This window comes from Piliocolobus tephrosceles, chromosome 11 (assembly GCF_002776525.5).
Source record: "Piliocolobus tephrosceles isolate RC106 chromosome 11, ASM277652v3, whole genome shotgun sequence".
Lineage (NCBI taxonomy): Eukaryota > Metazoa > Chordata > Mammalia > Primates > Cercopithecidae > Piliocolobus > Piliocolobus tephrosceles.
In genome coordinates, this window is record NC_045444.1 from 65449297 (window position 1) to 65475815 (window position 26519).

Here is a 26519-nt window from a genome sequence, read left to right on the forward strand (position 1 = left end):
AAGCACCTTGTCCAACATCTCATTATTATTCCAAAAAACAAAGCAATGACCATATTACTGCTTAACACTCATTAAACCAAGTTAGCTCACTTTGATAAGGAATTCTGAAATCATCCTCTGCTTTATCTTTCCACTTTCTAAATAATGAGAAACTAATGGGCATCAGAGTACGTACTTTCTTCCAATTGTGCAGTCTTGTGAGAAATGAAGCTGAAAAGCTCAGGGGGCTCTACAGCAGACAAAAGGGGGAAAAACCACACTGCAAACCTGTATGTATGTAAATTGGTGTGCTGCAGAAGAATTAAGCCTTTGCCTTGTTTGTCTCCTCCTTATCTACACATTTGACAAAATACAACTGATAGAAGTCACCAACTGATGACAGATATTTTAAAAGTTTAAGGTAGAATTCCATTAAGATAGTTAATGGTTTTTTTTAAAAAAAGCACACAGGCTGTACGATGAACAAATGAATTCAGTACCTTGGAGTTGTCTGCAAAATGAAGTGTTGTAAGAGATGTAAAGATGCTAGAGTATCATCACTATATTGTTGGATGCACAAAAAAGGAATATTCATTTGTAGTGTAATGGGACTACACCTTTCTAAAGGAGCAGGAAGAAAAGGCCAACATTGCAGATAATGATCAGATACAACTCTCAGGTTGCCTTACTTATTTATTAGATATTTTCCTGAAAGGTTATGTGCATAAAGATCTTGGAAAATTTAGTAATAAGTTGAACGCACTATTTAAAAGATGTGTGTGTGTGTGTGTGTGTGTGTGAAAACAGAGCTTTCTTGCCAGTGCAATAATCACACACAATTATTTTAAAATTCTATATTCAGATGGATTAGATTTGCTTAAATTAGGAACATATATAATAAAAAGTTATATATGCATCAGAAGATGTCGATAAATACAATAGGGAGAAATGATTATATAAAGGGAATATACACATCAATCAGATGTGCATATTCCATGCAGATAAAACTTCTGCATGGAATTATCCTTGTTCTAAAGCTCCAAATCTCTCATGAGCAAATGTCTGGTTTCCTATTTCTTAGAGAAATGGGGAAGCTGGATGAGATCACCCCAATATTATAATTTCTTCCATCTGCACCCATTTTCTTCACATCTCTGAGGAAAAGGTGTATGCGTCCACTTGTCCTCTGTATTTCTTTTTCTTTTTCTGTTTTTTTTTTTATTATGCTTTAAGTTCTGGGGTATATGTTAGAACGTGCAGTTTTGTTACATAGGTAAACACATGCCATAGTGGTTGGCTGCACCCATCAACCCAGCAACTACATTAGGTATTTCTCCTCCCCTAGGTAATTCCTCCCCTAGCCCCCCACTCCCTAACAGGCCCCAGTGTGTGATGTTCCCCTCCCTATGTCCATGTGTTCTCATTGTTCAACTCCCACTTATGAGTGAGAACATGCAGTGTTTGGTTTTCTGTTCTTGTGATAGTTTGCTGAGAATGATGGTTTCCCGCTTTATCCATGTCCCTACAAAGGACATGAACTCATCTTTTTTTATGGTTGCTTAGTATTCCGTGGTGTATATGTGCCACATTTTGTTCATCCAGTCTAACATTGATGAACGTTTGGGTTGGTTCCAAGTCTTTGCTATCGTGAATAGTGCCGCAATAAACACACGTATGCATGTGTCTTTATAGTAGAATGATTTATAATCCTTTGGGTATATACCCAGTAATGGGATTGCTGGGTCAAATGGTATTTCTAGCTCCAGATCCTTGAGGAATTGTCACACTGTCTTCCACAATGGTTAAACTGATTTTCACTCCCACCAACAGTGTAAAAGCGTCCCTATTTCTCTACATCCTCTCCAGCATGTGTTGTTTTCCTGACTTTTTAATGATCGCCATTCTAACTGGTGTGAGATGGTATCTCACTGTGGTTTTGATTAGCATTTCTCTAATGACCAGTGATGATGAGCATTTTCTCATATATTTGTTGGCCACATAAATATCTTCTTTTGAGAAGTGTGTGTTCTTATCCTTTGTCGACTTTTTGATGGGATTTTTTTTTTTCTTGTAAATTTGTTTAAGTTCTTTGTAGATTCTGGATATTAGCCCTTTGTCAGATGGCTAGATTGCAAAAATTTTCTCCCATGCTGTAGGTAGCCCATTCACTCTGATGATAGTTTCTTTTGCTGTGCAGAAGCTCTTTAGTTTAATTCATTCCCATTTGTCAATTCTGGCTTTTGGTGTTTTAGACATGAAGTCTTTGCTCATGCCTAATGGTATTAGGTATTGCCCAGGTTTTCTTCTAGGATTTTTATGGTCCTAGGTGTTATGTTTAAGTCTTTGATTCATCTTGAGTTGATTTTTGTATAAGGTGTAAGGAAGGGGTCCAGTTTCAGTTTTCTGCATATAGCTAGCCAGTTTTCCCAACAGCATGTATTAAATAGTGAATCTTTTCCCCATTCTTGTTTGTGTCAGGTTTGTCAAAGATCAGATAGTTGTAGATGTGTGGTGTTATTTCTGAGGCTTCTGTTCTGTTCCATTGGTCTATATATCTGTTTTGGTACCAGCATCATGCTGTTTTGGATACTGTAGCCTTGAGTATAGTTTGAAGTCAGGTAGCGTGATGCCTCCAGCTTTGTTCTTCTTGCCCAGGATTGTCTTGGCTATGAGGGCTCTTTTTTGGATTAAAGCTCTTTCCTATAGCTTCAACTACTTTCTTTACACTTGATTCGTTTTTTTTCTGTCTACAAATGCTGAAACTTCCAAGTTCTAAAAGTCATTCCTTAACTCAGTTTACTCCCAGAGCTTCCCACCTTGCGCCTTTCTGCTTCCTGTCTTCCTATCCATCCTTATCTTCCTGTCAAAGGCAATGGTGTCTCTTTTGTCTTCTCTTGCACCGGACAGGAATTTCTTCTGGAAACTTTTCCCCTTCAATGTCCACAATACTTTTCACCCTGGATGTTCATGACACTTTCCCTGACTGGCTGTCCTTTAGCTTCTACAACAGCTTGTTCTAGACCCCCTTCACCATCTCCTATTCTTCTGCCTGCCCCTAAATGTTGGCATTCCTCAAGATCATACTCTAGTCTTTTTCTTGGGCATTACATGGTCTAATTCAATTCAATGACTTCCTCTATCATATTGACATAGATTCCTAAATCCAGAGGTAAATTCTCTACTTTTCTTTCAAGATGAAGACCCTTTTCCACCATACTCTATAGGATGTCTGCTTTTAGATATTTCCTGGGCATTTCAAATTCAACATGCCTATTACTGAATGAGTAAGCTGCTCCACACAGGGGCCTTTCCAAGTAGTCCCCACATCAACTGATGGTGTTGCCAGTTATATATTAGAACTGTCAGCAATGACTCTTAAATTATTATCTCTCTTACATTCTGCATTTAACTAATTATCCTCATCTATCAGCCTTATTCACCGTTTAAACTAGCAGACATTTATTTAGCATTTACTATGTGCCACTGCCTCATTTTAGGCTGTAATCTATTCTCTCTGGATTACCATGAAATTTCTTTACTGATCTTGACCATTCTAGTCTCTGAGCCTATGTCCTCCCTTCTTCCCTACTCCATACTTTTATAATCCTCTTCACATAATTATATTATGATCTTCCATTAATTATAATTATTTATTTGCACTTCAAAATTATTACCAGGATAGAGAGATTCTTGAGTCCTGGAACCATGTCTTGATTTATCTTTATGCCTAATGTACAGAAAGCCATAGGTGAGCAATAAGTTTGCTGAAATAAGGAATGTCCAATTCAAGGCAGTGCTCTCCAGCCTCACAAGTAAAAACATAAGAAAACTTCACTGCTAATAGCTGAACCATAACTAAAAAACAAATATACATAGAACAGACACTTAAATGCATTTTAGCTGTTGACTCTGTAAATTACTCATATCATTGTTGTCAAGTCTATATATTTGCAATATATATTTAATGTCACTTGAGGTTAAAACAATTCTCTTGAGTGGATCTCCTTGAGATGTACTAGACAGGGTCATAACAACAAACACATTCCCTTGTGACAGGTCGAATATTTTGATATTTGATAATATGAACAAATCTGTGATTATCTCCTTTGTTATTAATCTTATACAAACATACATATAGATAAACAAGGTACCTCTAATAATGATATAGCTAAGGCATACACCTCTGCCAGACAATCTGAAGCATATGTGATAAACAATCACCAAAATATAGCCATTCCTCTTTGCAGCTAAACTCATGTTCTGTTCTTTGGCAAGATTTCTCATGAAACTATAGGTATTCTGTTTGGAAATTCATCAGAGGTTTCTAGCCCAACAACCCATCTCTGCAGTGGTCTATATAGTCAATATTAAATTACATTATACAATATTCACTTGTGTTATTAACAATTACATGGACGATATGCTTGTGTAACAATACTCTTTAAGAAATCCCACCAGGTGTGGTGGCTCATACCTATAATCCCAGCATTATGGGAGGCTGAGGTGGGCAGATCATTTGAGGTCAGGAATTCAAGACTAGCCTGGCTAACATGATGAAACCCTGTTTCTACTAAAAATACAAAAATTAGCTAGACATGGTGGCACACATCTGTAATCCCAGCTACTTGGGAGGCTGAGGCAGGAGAATTGCCTGAACCCAGGAGGCAGAGGTTGCAGTGAGCTGAGATCGTGCCACTGTACTCCAGCCTGGCAACAGAGCAAGACTGTTAAAAAAAAAAAAGAGAGAGAAAGAAAAGAAAAGAAAAGAAAAAAAGAAGAGAAAGAGAGAGAGAAAGAAAGAAAGAAAGAAAAGAAAAGAAAAGAAAGAATGAAAGAAATTCCACATAGAATGTCCCGTGGCATTATTTAATTTCCCCTACTCTTTAGGTAATAGATATGCATTACTGAAGGTGTCATTATAAAGATTTTGTGTCTTACTGAAGGTGTCATTATAAATACTTTGTGTGTTGGTGATGGTACCACTCACAATTAACCCATATCCCCAAGGTGCATAATTTTACATCTGGTGGCCCAAGACTGATTCTGAAGTACACTGGGAATCCTTCAGTCATCCATTTAGGCTTCCTCCAACTAGATGCCTCATTTAAACTTGGTTTAATTCCAAATGTCCCCAGGGGTTACCTAGTATAGTATAGTACAGGCTGGTTCAGTTCATAACACCTACTAGTTAGCTGACTTGCTTTATTAGTCATAGGATTTCCTGTTGGAAATATCTGATCTCGATTCCTCACTCGAGGGTGAACTACTGGACCACCTTTGGAAACAGAAAACATTTTCTATATGGTGTCTACCATTTTGCAGAAGTGGAAAACAAAACAGAATACTTAAGTCATAAGCCCAGAAATACTGAGTAGCCAAGGACAGACATGGAACTTAAAGCTACTTTTTGAAATTCTCTGAGCACTATAACATTACATATTGGGTCAATCTAAGGCAGTCGGGCCCTTCTCATCCAGTGCTACATTATCATGCCTGGAGCTAAATTCTAGAAACCCTGTCTCTTCAAGCATGGCTGATGACTGTGAAGCTTGCTAAATCTTAATTAGCTATGTTTATGTCTAATTTTCATATCTTGACTTTTAGACTAATCCTGAAAGCAGGGAAAATTATCTATAAATTAAAGTGACTCTTCACTGAATCAGAATCTGCATGTCCTTATCTTTAGAAAAAAATAAAAAATAAAAAGCTTATTCATTTTAAGTAACTCAGGACCCATAAAAATTAGGCAGTGAACTTCAAAAGTCCAAAACCAGCCCTGCGTTATACTCACATCTTCTGGTAATTCTCTGCCAGGCTACAATCATGACTTAGGATGTCGCTGCTCTTTCCATTTGAAAGTCTCTATCAATCAGGTTCTGGCCATCGGTTCATGGCCTGCAGAGATTCTGTGGTTCAATAAAAAGTCAGCCATTGCCCTCCTTGTCTAAGTATCATATGACAACTGCCCCATTGTCCCTTGTGCCACTTTGGAAGCACAAGCTGCCAGCCACACCCAGATAAAACAATGGCATCTCCAACTATCTCCATGTTGAAAGATGGCAGCCTACCTTCTGTATCAGTGAACTGGCACCGATGTTAGTGAACTTGTCAGCTTTTCTGAGTGAACATAAAAGAGAGCTTGTTTGCTAGAGTTTGAATCTAATGAACAGCTTTCTCTTATTTTGTGTATTTTTTCCAGCCATTTGACTTGCAGAATAGAGAAATCATATTTCAACTTCTCCAGGTTGAAAAACTGCCCCTTTTCCAATTTGACACCAAGAGATGTGAAACAGTTATTTCTGAGGCAGCTTTATTATGGAAAATAGAATAAGTAACTCATGTCACTCAAATCAAATTCCTCAGGGAGTAGGTCCAGTAGAGATACAAAAGCCTGGAGTAAGATTAAAAACCAATTTTCTAGGTGAAATGAGAAAAGGCTCTTTTTCTTTGAAATGAATGGCTCTTTACAGAGGAAACAGATTCACAAGGTACAAGTAAAACACTGGAATTCAGGGCCCCTCACCCTCCTTCCTCTCTAGATGCAGAAAACAGCAAAGGGTTTTAGCTTTGATATTTCAGACAGGATGAGGTGGACATTGGCAATGGAAAGGTCAGCCTGAGAGCTACTGAGGAAACCGAGTCTTTCTTCATCTAGTCAGGGAAACTTCCAGGAGACAAGCTTTTTGCCTCAGGCTGCTTCAGGGACGCAGGTACCAGGCTCTTACTCTTTATGCACCTAACTACGTACTTACTGCCTGCTCCAAGGAGACTATGTGGACATTCAGGGGCTGGACTGCCCAGGCATAATAAAGATACCAATCCTTTAAAAATATATTTCTAAAAGCCAATTATAAAAAAATTCTAATGCATTTAAATTCAATCTGCAGCTTTATTACAATGTTATGCCGGCTTTATGTTTAAGACCTAGAGGTTAGAGGAGAAAGTCTGTTGGCCGCAGGAAGTCTCCTTTAAAAAGTGCTATCAGGTTGCTCTGCCTCTGGAGTAGCCATTCTTTTTGCTTCTTTCTTAACAAACTTGCTTTCACTTTTTTCTGTGGCAGGGTTGTCCAATCTTTGGGCTTCCCTAGGCTACACTGGAAGAAGGAGAATTGTCTTGGGCCACACATAAGTTATACTAACACTAACGATAGCTGATAAACTAAAAAAATTGAATCTCAAAAAAATCTCATAATGTTTTAATAAAGTTTACAAATTTGTGTTGGGTTGCATTCAAAGTCCTGGGCTGCATGTGGCCTGTGGGCTGTGGGTTGGACAAGCTTGTTCTATGGACTTGCCCCGAATTCTTTCTCGTGTGAGGTCTGAGAACCCTCTCTTGGGGTCTAGATCAGGACCTCTTTCTGGTAACATCTTCCTGGCAAACTATGAAGGGACTACGCTAAAGAGATTCCTGACCCAAAGGAAAATCATCAGCACAGCACCAATTGGCCGACTTTGGGTAAGTGGTGGGGTACATTTTACCCAGGTAAAGGATAGGATTGGGTTAGAGGTCCAATTTAGGAGAGTTAGAGTCCCTTCTAATACAGAGAAGGTTAAAGGCCCTTCTTAGTAAAAGGCAAGGACACTTGACCAAACTTGGGTTTGAGGTCCAACTTAGGAAGGTTAAAGTCCTTCCTCAAATGTTAAGGGGTTAAAGGCCCACCTCAGTAAAGTCACTCTTTGGTTAAAAATGGACTTGGTACTACAAGCTGTTAACTGCTATTCTCTTTAGATTAATCTGCCTTGTGCTCTTTGCTGTCAGCTGTGGGTGACTGGATTAGGCATGTACCAAATCATAAGATATGGGGAGCTTTTTTCTCCCCAATGGGGGAAACTTGAGAACTGATGGGACTGCTGGAAGAGATCCCTTTTCAAATGACAAGTGGTCGCCTGAACTTTTGACTGAGTGGCGCTGGGATCTGTGTGTCTTTCCCTGGCCTCCCTGAATTCCTTGCCTTCCCTACCCCACTGCAGGCCATGTTTTTCTCTCTCACTTTCTCTCCTTTCCCTCTTCTGTCTTTTCTGTTACTTGGGAACACTGTCTGCTCTTCCATCCTGTCCAGAGCCCACATGTTGAAACTTCTGGTCTGAGGTCATTCCATCCCACTTTGAATGGATTAGGATGGCAGGCATCAACCAGGGGCAAGTGTTAACCTTGCCAGTGTGATATTGGGTGCTAAGTGGAGTGGCTAATGTCTATGTTTTGTCATGCATATTTTGCTCTGGCTGGAATGGAAAATGTTAATCCACTTCCTCCATGCAGCCTGCTGGGCCGCATCTTGCAAAATTGAGAGACTTTTTTGCCTATGGTCCTATGAGACTGAAAAAAGATGATTTTCCTTTGTGATGTGATTTGACCCCCAGAGTTATGGTGCAAGAAGCTGGGTCGCTAGGGCCGCTCAGGGAGAAGTAACCCAGAAACCTAGCATGCTGGTGAAAGGTAAGAATTTCTTACCAGTCAGCCTTCTGGCCTCTTTCTGTACAAACTGGTTGAAGGAATGGTAAAAATCACTGTTTGTCTCCTGTAACGTTTTGATTCATGGGAAAAAGGATTTGTGAGGCTAGTGTTTGCCTGTAGCAAATCTGATGTGCTTTACCTTATGAATTTATCTTTCTGCTTTGTTCTGTCATAAAAAAGGTACCCTAGAATAAAATGTGGATCCAGGACCCGTATAAGCCTGCTGTTCAAGCCAGCCCAGCATGCTGGTCAGTTACAAACTTTGCTGCATGTCCCTGAAACAAACAAACAAACAAACAAACAAACTGGATGAGGTTTCCCTCTTCTCTTGTTTTATGTCCTTGGGAGTTTGACCTCGTAACCATATGGTAGTATTTTCTCTTGGTCTTTGCCATCCAGAGGACAGGAATTTTGGAATTCATGTCATACGTAGCTCTAAAAATTATCTTGAGCAGTAAAAAGCCTTAAAACGATATTATTTTAAGATGGCTGGTTCCTCAAGGGGGTTTAGGGGTTTCTTATCATGCTAGGTCTCTTAGGAACATTGCTATATAGAGATTTATGACTGTAATTGTGACCGTAACAGAATTGGGCAAGAAATAGATATGATGTTGCATTGTAAACTGTGAAACTCACAATAATATAATATAAATGACTAAGAGTTTCTTGCCTAACCTACCTGTGCCCCATGATACATACCTCATCAAGACATTAGAAGTTATTATAAAAATAACTTCACATGGAGAATAGAGAAAAATGACTCATAATCCTGTCACACTAAACAGGAGTTTTCAAACTGGGCTCTGTGGACTTCCAAGAGGCCCATGAATTCAAGGGATCCAATAACTTGGATGGCTAAAAACACATTTTTATTTTCTCTTTTTCTCAATGGAAATGTAGCACTTTCTTCAATTATACTTGAGGGTGACAAACTATAGTAGTCCTAGCAGTACCTGTTACTTTGTCACCAACACAAGTCATATATTTTCATCAGACATTACAGTTGTCATAGAATGCTTGAAATATTATTTCTACTCTTCTCCACTTCAAAATTATAGCAGATATTAAACCCACTACTAAACCTTATTTAATGCATTATTGCTATATTACTATATCATAACTAAAAATTGACAATTGGATTTTGATAGAATTCATTTTATTTGAAAAGCTGTAAATTCCATTTTGTAGATTTTATAGTTTGAGAATAGGCTTCACTAGCCAGTCACAGGCATCCATGGCATGAACGGAAGTTAAGAACCTCTGTGTCTGTGCCCGTCATTTCATTATCCTTAATATATTATTTGCTTTTTCTATGTTGCTTCTTTTATTTACTTTAAAACTGCATAATACAAATACTTTAAGTAATTCCCCTAGTATTAATAATCTTGTTTCCATTTTTCATTAATACAAATGCTACATTAGATATCTTAATGCATAATATTTTATTTTTCTTGCTTTGTATTTAGTATTATTACCTTGGTATAGAATCCGGGAAGAGGAATTAACTGGTCTAATGGAATACACATCATTATGGTTCTTGATTTATTCTATGAAGTTGCCTTCCAAAACGGTTCTCTCAATTTAAAAATACTGTAAGTGATATAAGCAGGACAGCTGCTAATGATTTTTAAAAGTACTTGCAAAACTTCTATTGGATATTAATCATATGTCCTATGGGTTAGTCAAAGGATTGGGTAAAATTTTGACTGAAAAGAAATAAGCACATAATTTTTCTTAATCTAAAAATGCAGTATATGAATTAATTTCCAAATTGAGTAGAATTATTTCACTTATTAACAGGGAACTAAGAACAATGATATTGTGCTAGGGAAGACAAATTATTTTTAATGTGGATATGGCCATTTTGCTTGTTAAATGGGCAAAAATCGTAAGACACTGATAGAAGTTCAAATATTTCAAAGCAAGGAATAAGATAATCTGCACTGTGATAAGAACTTTTAGTGTTTGTTATTTTATATTCAAAGGAAACAAGCATATATTTTCTAGAAGCTAAGTAATTAATAGCCTACAAGGAATACCAAAAAATTGTTTACCAAGAAAAAGGTTTTGCAGAAGCTGAAAATAAAATATATGGGCTGACAAGTTTCTGGTTTTTTTACTGATATAAATGCAGCAGGGACCTTTCAGGCAGGGGTGTGCTTCTCATTTGGATCATACCCGCCTCCCTAGTCTTTTGGATCTCAGTAGCCAACCCTGGCTCCAGGCAGGGCTGCTTCCCCACATGTGGCATCCAATTTTCTCTTTCCACAGATGGGGATGTGTTAGGTCATTCTTTCAATACTATGGCTGTACATACAGCAACCTGTCAACCTGTGAGGTGGGCATCCACCTTAATGAAAACAAAGAAAAAGAGCTATGACAGTGTCTTCTTCCCCTGTCCACATTCTAGGGAGGGCACCAGAGCTTCCCTCTTGAATGCCACTTAATGATATTCACTTAATATGTGCTAATTATGTTACTCCTATGCAAGAATAGAGTACCAGGGGCTGCAGGGGACATAATAGATGAGACAAAGTAACCAGTGGAAGGATAGAAAGACTTTTCCACCATTTCATACAAAGGTGAGGAAAACCAAGAAGGCCCTTCCACATCTTTAAATGTCTCACTGAAAAAGTCAGGCTCATGAAATGTTAATATCCTGAAATGAAAACACAAGTGCAAATAATTACTATGAGACAAGAAAACAAGTACATAAAGAGGAATGTAAGTGCAGGTCACTGTTGCATGCCAGCATGTCATGAAATGATCACAGAGTCAAAATATAGACAGGACCTGGAAATTTCTTTGAACAAATGGTTACTTTTTATGGCTACCATTTATTGAGTGTCTGTTGCATGACAGGCATTGAGCCAGGCAGCTTACATGTATTAGTTCATTAATCCTTACAACAATCCTAGAATGTCGGTATTAGCGCTCCCATTTAAAAAAAAAAAAAATGCTTTAAGTTCTGGGACTCATGTGCAGAACGTGCAGGTTTGCTACACAGGTATACCTGTGCCATGGCGGTTTGCTGCACCTATCAATCCATCATCTACATTAGGCATTTCTCCTAATGCTATCCCCTGCCCTTGCCCTCACCCCGACAGGCCCCAGTGTGTGATGTTTCCCTCCCTGTGTCCATGTGTGTGATCTCATTGTTCAACTCCCACTTATGAGTGAGAACGTGCGGTGTTTGGTTTTCTGTTCCTGTGTTAGTTTGCTGAGAATGATCGTTTCCAGCTTCATCCATGTCCCTGCAAAGGACATGAACTCATTCTTTTTTATGGCTGCATAGTATTCCGTGGTGTTTATGTAGCACCCCCATTTTATAGATGAAGAAAGGGAAGCTCCAAAGCATGACTTAGTCAAGGTTTTATGAGTTCAGTGAGAGGCAGAGCTAATCTGTCCGACTTCAAGCTCATGCTCCTTCTACTATGCTATGGAAGTAAAGTAGGTAAATGGCACTCAGGAATCATACCTTCATTAATAGAGCTTTATAAAAGGCCTCTCACAATTTGATTTTTTTTAAAAAAGCATTTGTAATATAGGGTGGGGAAAGAAACAATACACATTTTGAGATGTCAGACTTCTAGAAGTGTCATCTAGTAAATAAATCTCAAACAGCTTTCAAAAAGCATAAGCAGTATGCATAAGTTCACAAACCTTCATCCAGATGTAGTGAGTATATGTATAATAGTAGTAGGTTTGATGGACAGCCCGAGTGAGACTCTGGCATTGAAAATATTGGGTTGGTGCAGAAGTAATTGTGGTTTTTGCCATTACTTTTAATGGCAAAAATTACTATCCTTACATAGTAGTAACATAATTAGTATGTTACATAACATTACTTTTAATGGCAAAAACCATGATTACTTTTGCATTAACCTAGTAGTTTTTATCTGAATAACTCTGGACCATTGTTTCCTCTCTCTGGGTGTCACTTTCTAATATCCATCAGAATATTATTGTAATCATTAAATAAGATAGTGCATATAAAATATTTAGCATGCTATAAAGCACATAATGCTCATTCAGTTACATGTTATTAGTGTTGCTATTAAAATTATTTTTTGCATATAAGTCTAACAAACTTAGATCTATTTTTCTAGAATATGGGATACTAGGTGCAGCATAACGGAAGATGATGACAGCTGACCACTACAAGGTGCTGCTGTCATCTTTTGCAAAAAGCAGAAAGAAGGGTAGCTAAAATCAGCACCACAGGAGAAGGAAGAAAAAAATATCTGTGAGAACATCAATAACTGGCATTTCTGTTACAATCTATGTTTTGTAAAGCTCTTTTACAATCATTTCATTTGATCCATACAAAATATCCATACTCCCTACTGCTGTGAAGTAGGGAGGGCATTATTTCCACTTTACGGATTAGAAAAGAGGGGCTCAGAGAATTGAATAACTTCTCTGGAATCCCAGCTAGTTAAAAAAGCAAGGAGTATCAAAGAGTAGAGTTATACTGTCCAATACGGTAGCCACTAGCCTTGCGTGGCTACTTAGAATTGAAATTAAATACAATGAAATATTGACTTTCTCATTAACATGAGGCACATTTCAAGTGCTGAAAAGTCACATGCTGTTACATGCTGTTAGTCATAGTCATGTTGGACAACACAGATTATAGACCATTTCCATTATCACATAGTTTTTTTTTTTTTTTTTGACAGAATCTCGCTCTGTCGCCCAGGCTGGAGTACAGTGGTGCAATCTCGGCTCACTGCAACCTCCACCCCCTAGGGTTCAAGCAATTCTCCTGCCTCAGCCTCCTGAGTAGCTGGGACTACAGGCGCCCACCACCATACCCAGCTAATTTTTGTATTTTTAGTAAAGATGGGGTTTCACCATATTGGCCAGGCTGGTCTCAAGCCATCCGCCTCAGCCTTCCAAAGTGCTGGGATTACAGGCGTGAGCCACCATGCCTGGCCCACAATGTTTTATTAGACAGTGCTGGTCTATAGAAATGAGAGCACCAATCCATTACTGCATAATATTATGCCCTGTGTTCACAACAGTGAACCTGAGCCTCAAGGAAAGGGTCAGGGAAGAGGAAGAGACTTTAGACATGTTTCAGTGAAAAACACTTTAAGCATTACACTATAAGGCTAACTTGAGTGGCATTAGACCATAAGCATCCCTAGAAGTGGACACAAGCTGGGCGCAGTGGTTCATGCCTGTAATCCCAGCAATATGGGAGGCTGAGGTGGGCAGATCACTTGAGGGCAGGAGTTCGAGACTAGCCTGGCTAACATGGGTAAACCTCGTCTCTGCTAAAAATACAAAAACTAGCTGGGCATGGTGGGGCATACTTGTAATTCTAGCTACTTGGGAGGCAGAAGCAGGAGAATCACTTGAATCCGGGAGGCGGAGGTTGCAGTGAGCCAAGATTGTGACCCTGCACTCCAGCCTGGGCAACAGAGTGAGCCTCCATCTCCAAAAAAAGAAAAAAAAGAAAAAAAAGAAAAAGAAAAAGCGGACCCAGAATCCCCCAAATGCCTGCCACATGTGCCTCGCATACAGAAAATGCACATATTTATTGAGGAGCTCTATTTGATCATCCACTCATGTCAGAAAAATATGTCACTGTAGAGAATTCTTCCTGAAGCAGGTAAGTAGAGTGTCATAAAAATATAAGTAATAACCTTTGTTGAAATCTCAAGAGCATTTATGGTTATACATTTACAGAATTATTCAATGTACATACAAAATCCTTTTATATTCTAATAGAAAGTTGTATATAAATGCAATAAAAAGAGATAAATAATAGTTAAAATACGAATGAGGGTGAAAAAAGTTTTTAACAGTGATATAAGCTTTAACAAGGAGAAATCTAAGGCTTTGCTCTTTGGAGTGGTTTATAATATATCCTCAGTAGATCCTAAGTTAACAGACACTCAGTAAATCACAAATCAGCCTCAACTTTTGGTTCACTTTTCTTAGAGCAACACTAAAAATTGCTTTCAAAAGTGGAGAAACTAACAGTAAATGTTCAGCATTATTGGAAAGCAATATAAAATGCTGTAAAGTTTCAGAAGTTAGTTCCCAGAGGATGACAAACATTTAAGTACTAAGAATCTTCAGCCTTACCTGGAGGGATGCTATTGTCAAATTCAAGGTGCATGGGTAAAGATGGAGGCAGTTGTATTTTTTTAAAGCTGACTTTGAAAGTCATAATGATATATGTATATTTCATGAAAATATGAGCCTTAGTTTAATGGTCTGTTCTCTTTAGACAGATGGGACTCATTTATGTTCTATATGATTGTATCCCAGAACTTCAGACTTAAGATGTTATAAATATTGTTAATCTATTATTTTTTGAAGGATATGAAATTTTGGCCTTTCGGATTTGGATAGATGTATGCCAAATTTATGAGGGTGCTTGTTTATAAATGACGGATGCTGCCAAAGCAAAAAACTATTTTTCTTCCATTCAACATCACAAGATCCTGTTACTAGAGACAGATAAGGGTGAGGAGGCAGCTAAGAAGACCTTGCGGGCTAATTGATGGAGTCCTGTGGCAGTCAACAGAAATGAGAAGTTGTCAGTTGGAAAACTTGGCCCCATTTGTAACAACACATAAAAACTATGAAGTACACAGGGGAACCCATAAACCTGATGAGGCGAGGGTCTCCATTTGTATCTATGGCAGAAAAACCTTTTGACAAAATTGAAAATGCACTTTCATATGGCAACAGGGTGACCACAAAAAGCTAAACTGCTGCTTTCAAGGCAAATCATAATGAGCTACTCATTGATAACGACTCTGGGTTTACACCTGAAGAACTGCCACCATGCAAAAGCACAACATGCTGAAAACTAAAATGAGCTGTTTCAAGGTCTTATTCTCTTTCTCTCCTTCTCATGTCTTTTCTAACACATAGGGCATGGATGTGGGATAAATAAAACTATCTCCCTGCCCTCAGGGGAAATATTTTGGGTAAAATGATTCAAAATGCTATTGAAAATGTGGAGCGTGTTCAAGAGAACTCAAGAGAACCCTTTTGGAGGCAGGGCAAGCCTTCCACCATGCTGCAATGCCCGGTCTCAGTGTTAGCCTCTATTTCAGTGAGTACATTTGGCTTTAGACATGTAAAGTCTGTAACTATCAAGCAGAAGCTTTGAGAATATTTATCATTTGCCATTTACCTAAAATGAGTGCTTTTATTCAAATTTGTTCTTGAAGAGATTTGTAACTTCTAAAACTTTCGTTCTACTACACCGAAACACTACAGATAATATCCTGCATAGAAATCAAGGATTATCAATGAAACAAAGCCTTGATGGTCCCTTCACTGCCACAGCTTATACCAAAACAGTCAGCAAGCAATTTAAAAGTCATATACGGTCCTACTCATCAATTCTGTAGAAAATGGTTAGTGGTTTCTTCCTTCGCCTGTTGGAATACTTGCATTTACTCCTCCATGTCACAGAAGTTTAGAAGTAATTGGAACAATGAAACAAGCATGAAACAAGAAACCTCGAGTTTCCATCCTGACTCCATTGGGATTTGAGTTGTGCGACCTGACATAAACCACCTAACCTTCCCATAACCCACGTTCTTCATTGTTACCGTAGTTTTGGGAGCAGCTTGAAGGTGATGACTATATATTATTTCTCTTTAAATTCATAATATCCAACAATGACAACAAAAAAACACCACTAGGTTGAAAGTTTTTGAGGGCAACAAATGTCCTTCTATTCACTGTTGCACCCATATGTACTATGCTATTTAGTATAGATAATCAACATTTGTTGAGTGAATAAATGGATATCAAGTTCATTGCATGAATGAATAAACAATGGATGCTAATTTCAGCCCTATCTATCAAAGGGTTAAGAGAGTGAAGTGAAAACATATGTGTAACTACGTCTTGTAAGCTGAACAAATTTAAGGTGTTTCTATTGTTATATTTCAACAGAAGATGCTGGCTCAATTATCTTTGCTCTTAATTGCATTTATAAATACATCTATAGCATTTCGAATCATTCCATATGCATTCATCTGTTTAGACAGCAACTGATTAAAGGCTGTTTAGCTCTAAGTAGCTTTATGTACTTTAAACGAGAAATGTCATTTCTTCATATTGATATCTAATTAATTTTTTTAAAAAATCCAATGCTAAAGCCCAGACACATGGACTATTAGGTTGACTATCATAATATTTTATTATTTTTAAGAAGCAGGATTTTTTTGGAGGCTCCGTATTTTTTTAACCTGGTATGAGTTGTTAAATGCTGTCACAAGAGAGCCTTCAATCTGATATATTGGACATATTATCACAGGGAAGTGTATTGTCATATGGCATTATGACACTTGTACTCCAGGGGGAAATTTGGGTAGAGTGTCTGGCCAATATGTTCTAGCCATCTTCCTGAAGCTGCCTAATGCTTGCTGTGTTTTGACCCCAATTCTCCCAAAGCACATTTTTCCTCCCTCCCATTATGTTTCCAACTTCCTCTGATGCATCATTAAAAGTTGGGACAGATCCTGGGAGATGATAAAGCCATTTATTTGGATTTCACATGTAACTCTACCTCAACTTCCAAAAAGTGAATGGACTGTTATTCTTACATAACTAAGAAGAATAGCTTTAATGAAATATATCTAATTTTTTGAATCATGTAGTTAGAACTTCTTATAATAAATGCAATTCATGCTATTACAGTTTAAACCGATTTTGTTTACTGACTGAGAGGAAAAAAAAGAAAGCTTGCCATGATATCCCGAAATTTTTATACACAATAGCTCCATTATAACAAATCTCTTTGCATTCATACAGATCTGGACATAACATGAACCAAATTATGTCTCCAAAAGTAACATAAAAGAAAAAAATGTTTGTGCCAAGTGCCAAAATAGCAGGTAAGAGGGCTTCCCTAGCTCTTAGAAGCCTTTTAGACCACTTCTTAGAATAAATAATGTGTGCTCTTGAGGAGCAGAAAGAGTTCTGCTCAGTGGGCACAGTGGCTGGGCACAGTGGCACACACCTGTAATCCCAGCACTTCAGGAGGTCAAGGCAGGTGGATCACTTGAGGTTGGAGTGGAAGACCAGCCTGGTCAAGATGGTGAAACCCTATCTCTACTAAAAATACAAAAATTAGCCAGGCATAGTGGTGGGTGCCTGTAATCCCAGCTCCTTGGAGGCTGTGGCATGAGAATTGCTTGAACGTGGGAGGTAGAGGTTGCAGTGAGCCGAGATGACACCACTATACTCCAGCCTGGGCGACAGAGGGAGACTCTGGTCTCAAAAAAAAAAAAAAAAAAAAAAAAAAAAAAAAAAGTCATCTGTGGATCCCAAGCTTCTTGTTGGATACCCTGAAATCACACCTTGCCTTAAAGGATGTTCCCAGAATGCTGCTCTCCCAGAAGCTCCCTCCGTTAACTCCTGGCTCTTCCCTCTCTTTCAAAACGCAAACAAAACTCTGCCTCTAAGCTATTGATGCTAAAACATGAGAATGGAAATGGAATTAGTCAAGTCTATGGATGTTGTGAGTGCCTGCATAGTTGAAATCTGGCAGCTGAGACATCAAGTGAGTAACATTTTCACTTTTCATTTAAATATCTGAGAATCACAGATACTACTTAAGCCCACTTGGCAGGAACTCTTCATTCAGAAGAAAAAGACCAATGCTGGGGAATTTCAGTCTCATGAGATCTGCAAGTCAATCATGAATTTTCACTGTGACTTTTACTCTAATTTTTGTCTGACTCCTTAAAGCAACATTGTCTGAAATAAAACATTTCAGTCAATTATCACAGTCATCATTCCTCTTTCCACCCTCTTTCTCCTTACATTGTACCTAGACCTTTTGTGAAGCACTGATTTTTGTGTCCTGTGTTTTTCTAAAACAGGATTTCAAATGAAATGAAAGCCAGATATCAACAAAAATCTATGACTCTGATACAGCTGTGGGAGCTTTTCAAGGATTTAGAAACAGGCAGTTAACAATACATTAGGTATTACATCGTTTGGACCAGATTTCCCATCTGGGCAAAGCTTCTAGTTTTCCAACTTGAAAATTCTATAAAACTCACGTGGGAATTCTTACTTAGAAGCTGACATATGGTTGACAGTGACAAAAGAACATGTTATCTATTTAGCAAATGCACTCCTTTTTTTTTTAAGTGCCATCTTTCAATGACTTTGGTGTAGCGTTTATAAGTATAATAGAACAAATACTTTTTGTTAGTATTAATACTTACACCAAACACAGAGAAACAAAAAGTAATGGCCCAGAAAATGAGTTAACAAATAATTTATACAGATTTTGAGTAAGGAAACATGAAAAATGAGATAACCTCCAAATACAGGTGGTTTCTATTACTTCTAGTCCAAATCTGGACAGTCACAAAGTGAGTGACATCAATACTGTTAGACTACAGGTACTAGAAGGTGGGTAAAAGAGTGGCAGAGGAAGCAGAGAATGCAGGAAGAAAGACCACCACATATGTACTGAAGAAGAGATGCTGTGGTTGAGATTTGTTTTCCTCTCTCCTGGGTTTTAGATCTTAATTCTCGTTCCTTGTTCACACCACTGGTATGCTTTATCCTGGTGTTTTCCAAATGCTCTATAGGCAAACACAACTGCTAAAAAGTGTCTTTGTTTTACTGAGCACCTGCTAACATTTGAGTATTGGAATGAAAGCCTTGAATCCTTAAACTTTATTTCAAAATATACTCATTGAAATTGGGCATCTCGTAGGTATAAGGCATGCTGTAACTATAATCCAGCCCCCTTTATTTGGATATTCTATTTCTGTATTGTTCTTTCCTTGGTTTTATCTCCTCATCTTTGACTTTTTTTCCATATTTTCTTTTCTCTTCTTCCACACCTTTCCTTCTCCCTTTAATTATCTGCTTTTCTAAAAAATGGGTCTTCTCTGATTGTTCCATCTCTATTTCTGATTTTGACACTATTTTCTGCTCATTACTTTTACTGTTATCCCTAGAGCCAACCCAATTTTCAAATAATAATATAACTTAAGTGGAACACTGAGCTCACTCAGTAGCAACGTTGTAACATGTATGGTACCTACCAACTGTTCTAGTAGCTGAAAGTGACACTAACTTCCATTGTTTTATCATTTTACTTATACGTTTTGCTGGAACGTAAAGAGCATAATTTAGATAACAAAACTTTTGCAGAGTATTGTTCCATAGAGGCAGTGATATCCTGCATTAAATGAAACCAGGCAAGGAGTCAGCAGGCTCCTGCTCTTCCAAACACTGGGTAGCCTCCAGTAAATAACTGCCACATTGTGTATCTCACCACAGTTTGCAATTTTGAAAAATAGAGATAATATTTGATATTATACCTGATAGATATTGATTAAAGACTAATTATATAATATATGTAAGAAGGCTTTGTTCTTTAAAGAGGGAGATGTGCTATGTAATAATCTGGCATTTATGACTATATCTGTTCATCAGATAACATGATTTAGTGATCCAATTGTACGAAGAACAAAAAGTCTTTATTAACAAATTTAGCTTAGCTCAATCCTTCTAGGTTGAAGGGCTTTTGGAGTCAGCATCTATGGGGCCTAATCAATAACGGTCCCTTTTTCCATAGTCCCTTTGTTCGAACAGGTTTTCTGAATCTTCCTTTTACAGCAATGGATTTGATCTTCTCCAAAAGCCACGGGAAAGCAGTCTAAAGTCTCCTTCTAACATTCTCCAATGATTTGAGAAGTAGAAGAGAATCAGAAATGCGTGTTTCCCACAAAAGGGAGGCCCCTAAAGAGAGCATCAAACATAAGAGAAAGGGACATATTCTCTTAGTCTCCTTCAACAGACACTGTTCCTCAAATAGTCACTGAAACAAGATGACATATCCGTCACGGACGCAGAGGGGCAGATGTGAGAGCGTGGAAGCCTATTAAACATTCAATTTCATGGTATCCATGCTACAAAAATGATTTTTTTTCTCTTTCCACTGAATGAACCTACTCAGAAATTCTACCGATTCACTGGGACTATGAAATATAGTCTCTTCTTCAGAGGCATTTCACCTAGTAACCCATTTCCATTTATATATGAAGGTCTTCTGTTAATCAGTTCATACGTTGGAAATCATTCCCTTAAAATATGTAAGTCCATTTTGTAACTTTGAGGGGAACTCTGAAGATCTTCAAAAAGCATTATCTTTTACTACTAAGCACATTTCCAGATTCATTTAGTAATGCCACTCTCTCAGAAAGTTCCCCCCTTTGGCTCCTCAACTCCTTTTTACTGAGGTAAGAGAACACAAAAATATCTATCAGTAAACAAGTTTAAGGAGTCCTTCACTAAAAAAGTCTACAGTAAAAAACAAACATAAAATAAATAGAAAGAAGTAATAAACTAGGTATTTTAGATGTATTTCCTGATTTTAGTTTAAACACATTGTGATCAAGTAGTCTCTACTCATTTTCATGCATATATACTTATATATACATATTTACATACACACATATATATTTAAACGTATATATTTAATAACATGGAATGGAAACATATCAAATGCTTAAGTTCTGTGCAAACATATAATTCTTCCCGTGAAGAAAACATATTAATATCACAAAAACAAATCATGGAGAGTAACATGCAACAACTGAGGGCAGGAAAATGGGGTCAGGGCAGGTGAACAGGAGAAACACAAAGAATGTAAAGAACAAAAAGTGTCATTGACCTGATTTGTCAGAGTTGTTGCCTGTGATTGGAGTGATGGAGCAGCTGGGATTAGCCTTTGCGCTGTCCTTGGAAGAAACCATTTTGGGTTTATTTTTCGTTGCCTCTAGTGCTTTGACCTTCTTGGCATGTTTACTTCCTTTGTAGTGGGCCTCGGCCTGGCTCTACAAAGGAGAACAAATCAGGCTCATTTTTTGCTAATTACAAACACCACAGTGGATGGTCATGCAGGAAAAAAATACATTCGATCATAGGCACCACAGACATTTACAACTCAGTACCTGACTATGTTTTTGGCACTTCATGAAATGGTAGACCAGTTCCTAAGAGGGTAGAGCATATCAAAACCTCCTATGCAATACAAAGGACCTGCATCTTTAAAAAACCAGACATTACATGAGTGGACAAAAGGATTAGGGCAAAACTGTGATGAAGGTGAGCTTTGTCTTCAGTACCCTCCCACCAGCGCCCACTGGGGATATTTTTCAAACACTGGCTGGCAGCAGCGGCTTTGAGTGTCCTACCCATGCCTGTGGGTATGACCTTTCACAGTCATTTCCCTTCAACTAAAATCCTGTTTGCCACGTGTCTGCTTTCTTCTGGGCTCTGTTCTGAGACCAACTGGTGTGATGAAATGTGTTAATAGGTGCTACTGAGTGAAAATGACACTGAATTTTTTGGTAAGATCTACATGCACTTCATATATCATTTTGATGATTCCAGTTATAAGAACGGATAATATAAGTCACAAAGGAGGTCGTAACAAACCCTTGTTTCTGATCTCAGATGTGATTCTGAAGTCTAAGTGGTTAGTGTTAAATTAATTTATATACAAAGCATATGTAGAGCGGTAACTTCAGTACTAGATCAAAAGGAAAAAGAAAGAGCAAGACAAAACACAAAAACAAATTACAACAAGCCTTGAAAACATTTAATCAACTTACTGACATTTGGAAAATTCTCCTCTGCCTAAACACTAAGGCTTTTCTCTTATTGGTATCTAGTATTAATATATATGTTAACAAAAGAATCTAAGTATATTCACTTGAATTGAATTTTGAAAAGACTCTGAAAAAATATAAACATGTATTTAGTGAAAAGAAACAAAACTAAACATAAATGGTATATTAGCTTAGTTATAAAAGTGAAATGGATGATAAATCTTATGCAAAGCAAGATGAACTTTTGTTAGAGGATTTCTAAAGAAACAATGACTTTAAAAGACATCAGTTTTCTTTATATACTTGAATGTGTTTGAAGAGGATTAAATGAACCTTTCCACTCATTCTCCTCAACAAGCCTAATATAGGTGATAAGTGTGTGTGTAGGTAGGTAGTTGGAAGTGATAGTGGACAGAATGGGTCTCTGTCCTTAGGGTCCGGTGAGGTTTCACACATATCTGAGGTAACAAGTACAATGGAGAGCTATCCATATACAAGGGTGAGCTAAAACAGCAAAAGATGCATGCTATGGGAGATACAGGACAACAAAACAATGGACCAGAGAGGAGCAGTATTAATGAAGACTTCCTAAAATGGGTAACTTTTGATTTGAGATTTGAGGAAAGGGGTCCATATATACTGGTAGAGAAGAGTACATTTCTGGTTGGAGGATGCAGGCCTAAGGCAAGGATTGACACTAGAGTGCCGGAACAGCGAGGGCCATGGCTGGAGAGGTGCTTACATGGGCCTCTTGGTGGAACATCATCAACCTGAGTCAAGGAAACTAGATGTGTAGTTATGTAGAGGAGGTCACCACTGAGGTGAGATTCTCAAGCAGAGGCCTGATGATACACATAAATTCCAAATGGGGAAGACTTCTGCAACAGCTATTTATTACATGTTTGTTGGATTGAATATGAGAGAAAAGAGATGACGCAGAAAGGACGGCAGCAGAGAGAATATATGATTCTTCTGGTAAAATCATTAGTGGAGAGTATAATTATAATAAAGTCCCTGTTATAATAATATCATTGATTTCTTGAAGACTTGGTTATTATCAGTCCTCCTTCTGCCCTTTGCTTAAGTGGAACCATTTCACTACTAACTACTAGAGACAAAGCACTCTTCTAACATGCCATGATTAGACTAAGCCATCTAAGGTTGATTATTGTATGTTGTTGGAGTGTTTCTTCTGACTTTCCTGCTTGTTTCACTCCAGCTCACCAGGACATGTTGCTTTGCTATCTTCAGACATCCAGCCATAGCTATTTCAGCAGAACTGGTGATGGTGAGCACCATTTCAATGCCAGCATTACTTTCAGATCTTCGTGGGTGATAAGTTTACTTTATCCTAAGCTCATAAATGATGATGATGAATTTGTTCATGCCAAATATTATAGATGATACAATCACAAGTGTTAAGGGTCATGCGGTGAGTTAATCATCATATCCATATATTTTCTCTCCCATTTAAATGGAAGCTTGGTGATAGATTCATGCCACAGTCTGTTTTTCAGTGTACCTTGATTCTGCTGTGTTATTTCTTGTAGGGTGGGAGGTGGTTGGGGAAAAAACATTGCTTTGCTAGTAGTGTACTCTAAGGATAGGCTTTGGGCATTTTAGTGATTTCCCTAGCATATAGCCCAGATTACCCAAGGTCTATAGCCTTGTACTGACTATACATAGTCCCTAACTTCCTGAATATCTTTTCATACACATCTTTTTAGATTTTCATTGACTTGACATTGCTCTTGCTTGGTTTGCTCAAGGACTTCTTATGTTGTTCTCTGTCAAGTTGGAAAAAAATCCCACAGGGGGAGAAAAGTGTAACATTATTTTAGGGCCTTTATTACCAACCAAGAATGTTTGAGTCCAACTGATATAGTTTGGTAGTTATACATTAAGAAAATATGCAAATAAAAATTAGAAATTGATAATGTAATATAATAATAGTGATTAATATTACTGAGCTTACTGTTTCAGGCATAATTCTAAATGCATTACATATTTTAACTCATTTAATCCTTATAATATCCTATGAAATAGGCATTATTGGCCAGCACTTTACAAATGGGAAACTGGGCATCGAGAAGTTAAATAACTTATAAAAAGTCACACAGTTGGGTGGAGAAGCCATGGTAGATATAAAATGCTTACATGCATATCCCTATTTAATTATATACCCACATTATACATATACATACCTGCACTAAGTTAACGTTGTAATTTTATTAAAGTAAAAAATATACACAAAGATACCATGCTGCTTTTAATTACTCAGAGGATTATAACTCAATCCTATAGAAATTTCTATGAGTAGGAAATACATACTTAATTCATGGGAAATATGCTAATATTAAACACCAGGTCTGATCCTTCTGTTGAGTAAAGAAAGTTCCACTTTTAGGGCAGGTGCAGTGCCTGAAAGTCCAGCACTTTGGGAGGCCCAGGAGGGAGTATAGCTTGAGCTTAGGGGTTTGAGACCAGCTTGGGGAACATCTCGAGACCTTGTTTCTACCAAAATTCAAAAAAATTAGCTGAACATGCCTGTAGTCCCAGCTTCTTGTGTGGAGGAGGCAGATGGATCACTTGAGCCTGGGAAGTCGAGGCTGTAGTGAGCCCTGACTGTGCCACTGCACTCTGGCCTGGGCAACAGAGTGAGACTTCATCTCAAAAAAAAAAAAAAAGTTCCGCTTTTTAAATATATAACAATTTCTACAAGGTATCAGGAGACCTGCTAAAAACTCATCTTTCGCGGTACACTAAATAGTGCAGCGTTACTTTAGTGCCCTTTGGCTAAAGAAACATATGGTTCGCTAAATAAAACCTCCAAGTACAAGATAAACAGAGTGTCATTTCCTCATTACTATTTCTTGGCATCCATGTCGAAAGTTAACAGCGTCAATTAACACTTGGGATAAGGATCCAGCTAAGTGACACTTCACTGGCCAAGATGGAAAAAACTCTCCATAGCCATGATCCACTTCTGTTTTGAGTTCAGGGCCAGGGAGAGAAGTGCAACAAGGCTTTTTAGCTTCTATTGACTGTTGTTTGGGAAAAAAGGAGTGGAAGACTGTGAAATAAAGACAGAATGGCAAGTGCCACTTCCTTATATTTGGCATCTTTCCCATTTTCCTGTGGTATTCTTAGTAGTGGCACTTTGCTATCCCTAGTACTGTGTCTGAGGCAGTGTCAACAGCTTCTAAATGCTGGGCAAATCTTCAAGTGAAACTGAGACACTGTTAAGTAGCAAAAGATTAACCTGACTTCATTATCTAGGAGCCTTCTTACTTGAGGAGTGAAAGAAACAAGGACAGGAGCGACAAAACCCATGAAATAGGCAACACACGTCAAGCCCATCAACAATGGCTCTTGTGTCACTTCTAAGAGACTAGGTTGGCCAAGCTGACTTAGTTTACACCCAATGAGTAGTTAGCAGACACATGCTTGTCTAGCACTAATGGCTTGCATTCTGCTTCCCCTCCTAAAGTGCTGCTGTGCCCCTTACTGGCGGTGAACAAAGAAACCTCTTCACAAGAATTGCCAGAATTAGAAAGTCGCCCAAACCACTACACTGACCTTCACATAAGAATTCATCAGCATATAGATTCTTCTCTGAAGGCCACTCTGGTAATTACCTGACCACCCACTGATAGAAGAATAGCTTTGATAGGAAATGACAACTTGGAAGGTTTTCTTCCATTAATAACTTTTGTTGCTAAAGCTCTTCACTTCCTCAAATCCTTTACATTTCTTAGAACCCCATTGGTCCAAACAAAAAAGATAAAGAATGAGATGACTTAGTGCTTCAAAAACAAAAATGTAACCCAAAAACTTCTAAAATTTACTGTGTTCTCATTTCTGATTTTTATCTTATTTTTGTCTTTTCTTTTCTTTTCTTTTTTGAGACAGAACCTCGTTCTGTCACCAGGCTGCAGTGCAGTGGCACAATCTTGGCCTCACTGCAACCTCCACTTCCCGGGTTCAAGTGATTCCCCTGCTTCAGCCTCCTGAGCAGCTGGGACTACAGGTGTGCGCCAACATGTCCAGCTAATTTTTTGTATTTTAGTAGAGATGGGGTTTCACCCTGTTGGCCAGGCTGGTCTCTATCTCCTGACCTCGTGATCCTCCCACCTCGGCCTCCCAAAGTGCTGAGAATACAGGTGAGAGCTACCGCGCCCAGCCTGATTTTTACCTTATTTCTAATTTGGACTTCAGAGAGATGGCTAGGAACTTGAATGAGGACATTAAACTGTGCTCACTTTGTATGGAAAACACAGTCCAAGGACAAACTCACAAAGTGACTGGGGAAAGAAAATGGCCCTGGAGAAAGTACTTGCCTATCTATTTACCAATAGAACCAACGTTTTTTGCATTTTAAAAAGTAATTAGAACTGTTCCCTTAATTTAAGAAAGTGCATAATTAAAACTACTGGCATCTGTTTTTTTTCCTGACAC

At 38.1% G+C, this 26519-nt stretch overlaps 1 protein-coding gene across 6 annotated transcripts in view; it reads right to left on the reverse strand.

The window, feature by feature from the left end:
- The window catches only part of ZNF385B (zinc finger protein 385B), a 423521-nt gene that overhangs the window by 20536 nt on the left and 376466 nt on the right, over positions 1-26519 (reverse strand). For all 6 annotated transcript variants that reach the window (XR_004229205.1, XM_031936441.1, XM_031936440.1 and 3 more), the window contains one exon: positions 21122-21284. Coding sequence is in view for 5 of the 6 variants with exons in the window: in XM_031936441.1 (XP_031792301.1) it covers positions 21122-21284 (163 nt within the window). In the remaining variant the exon portion in view is untranslated. The remainder of the gene's footprint in view (positions 1-21121; positions 21285-26519) is intronic.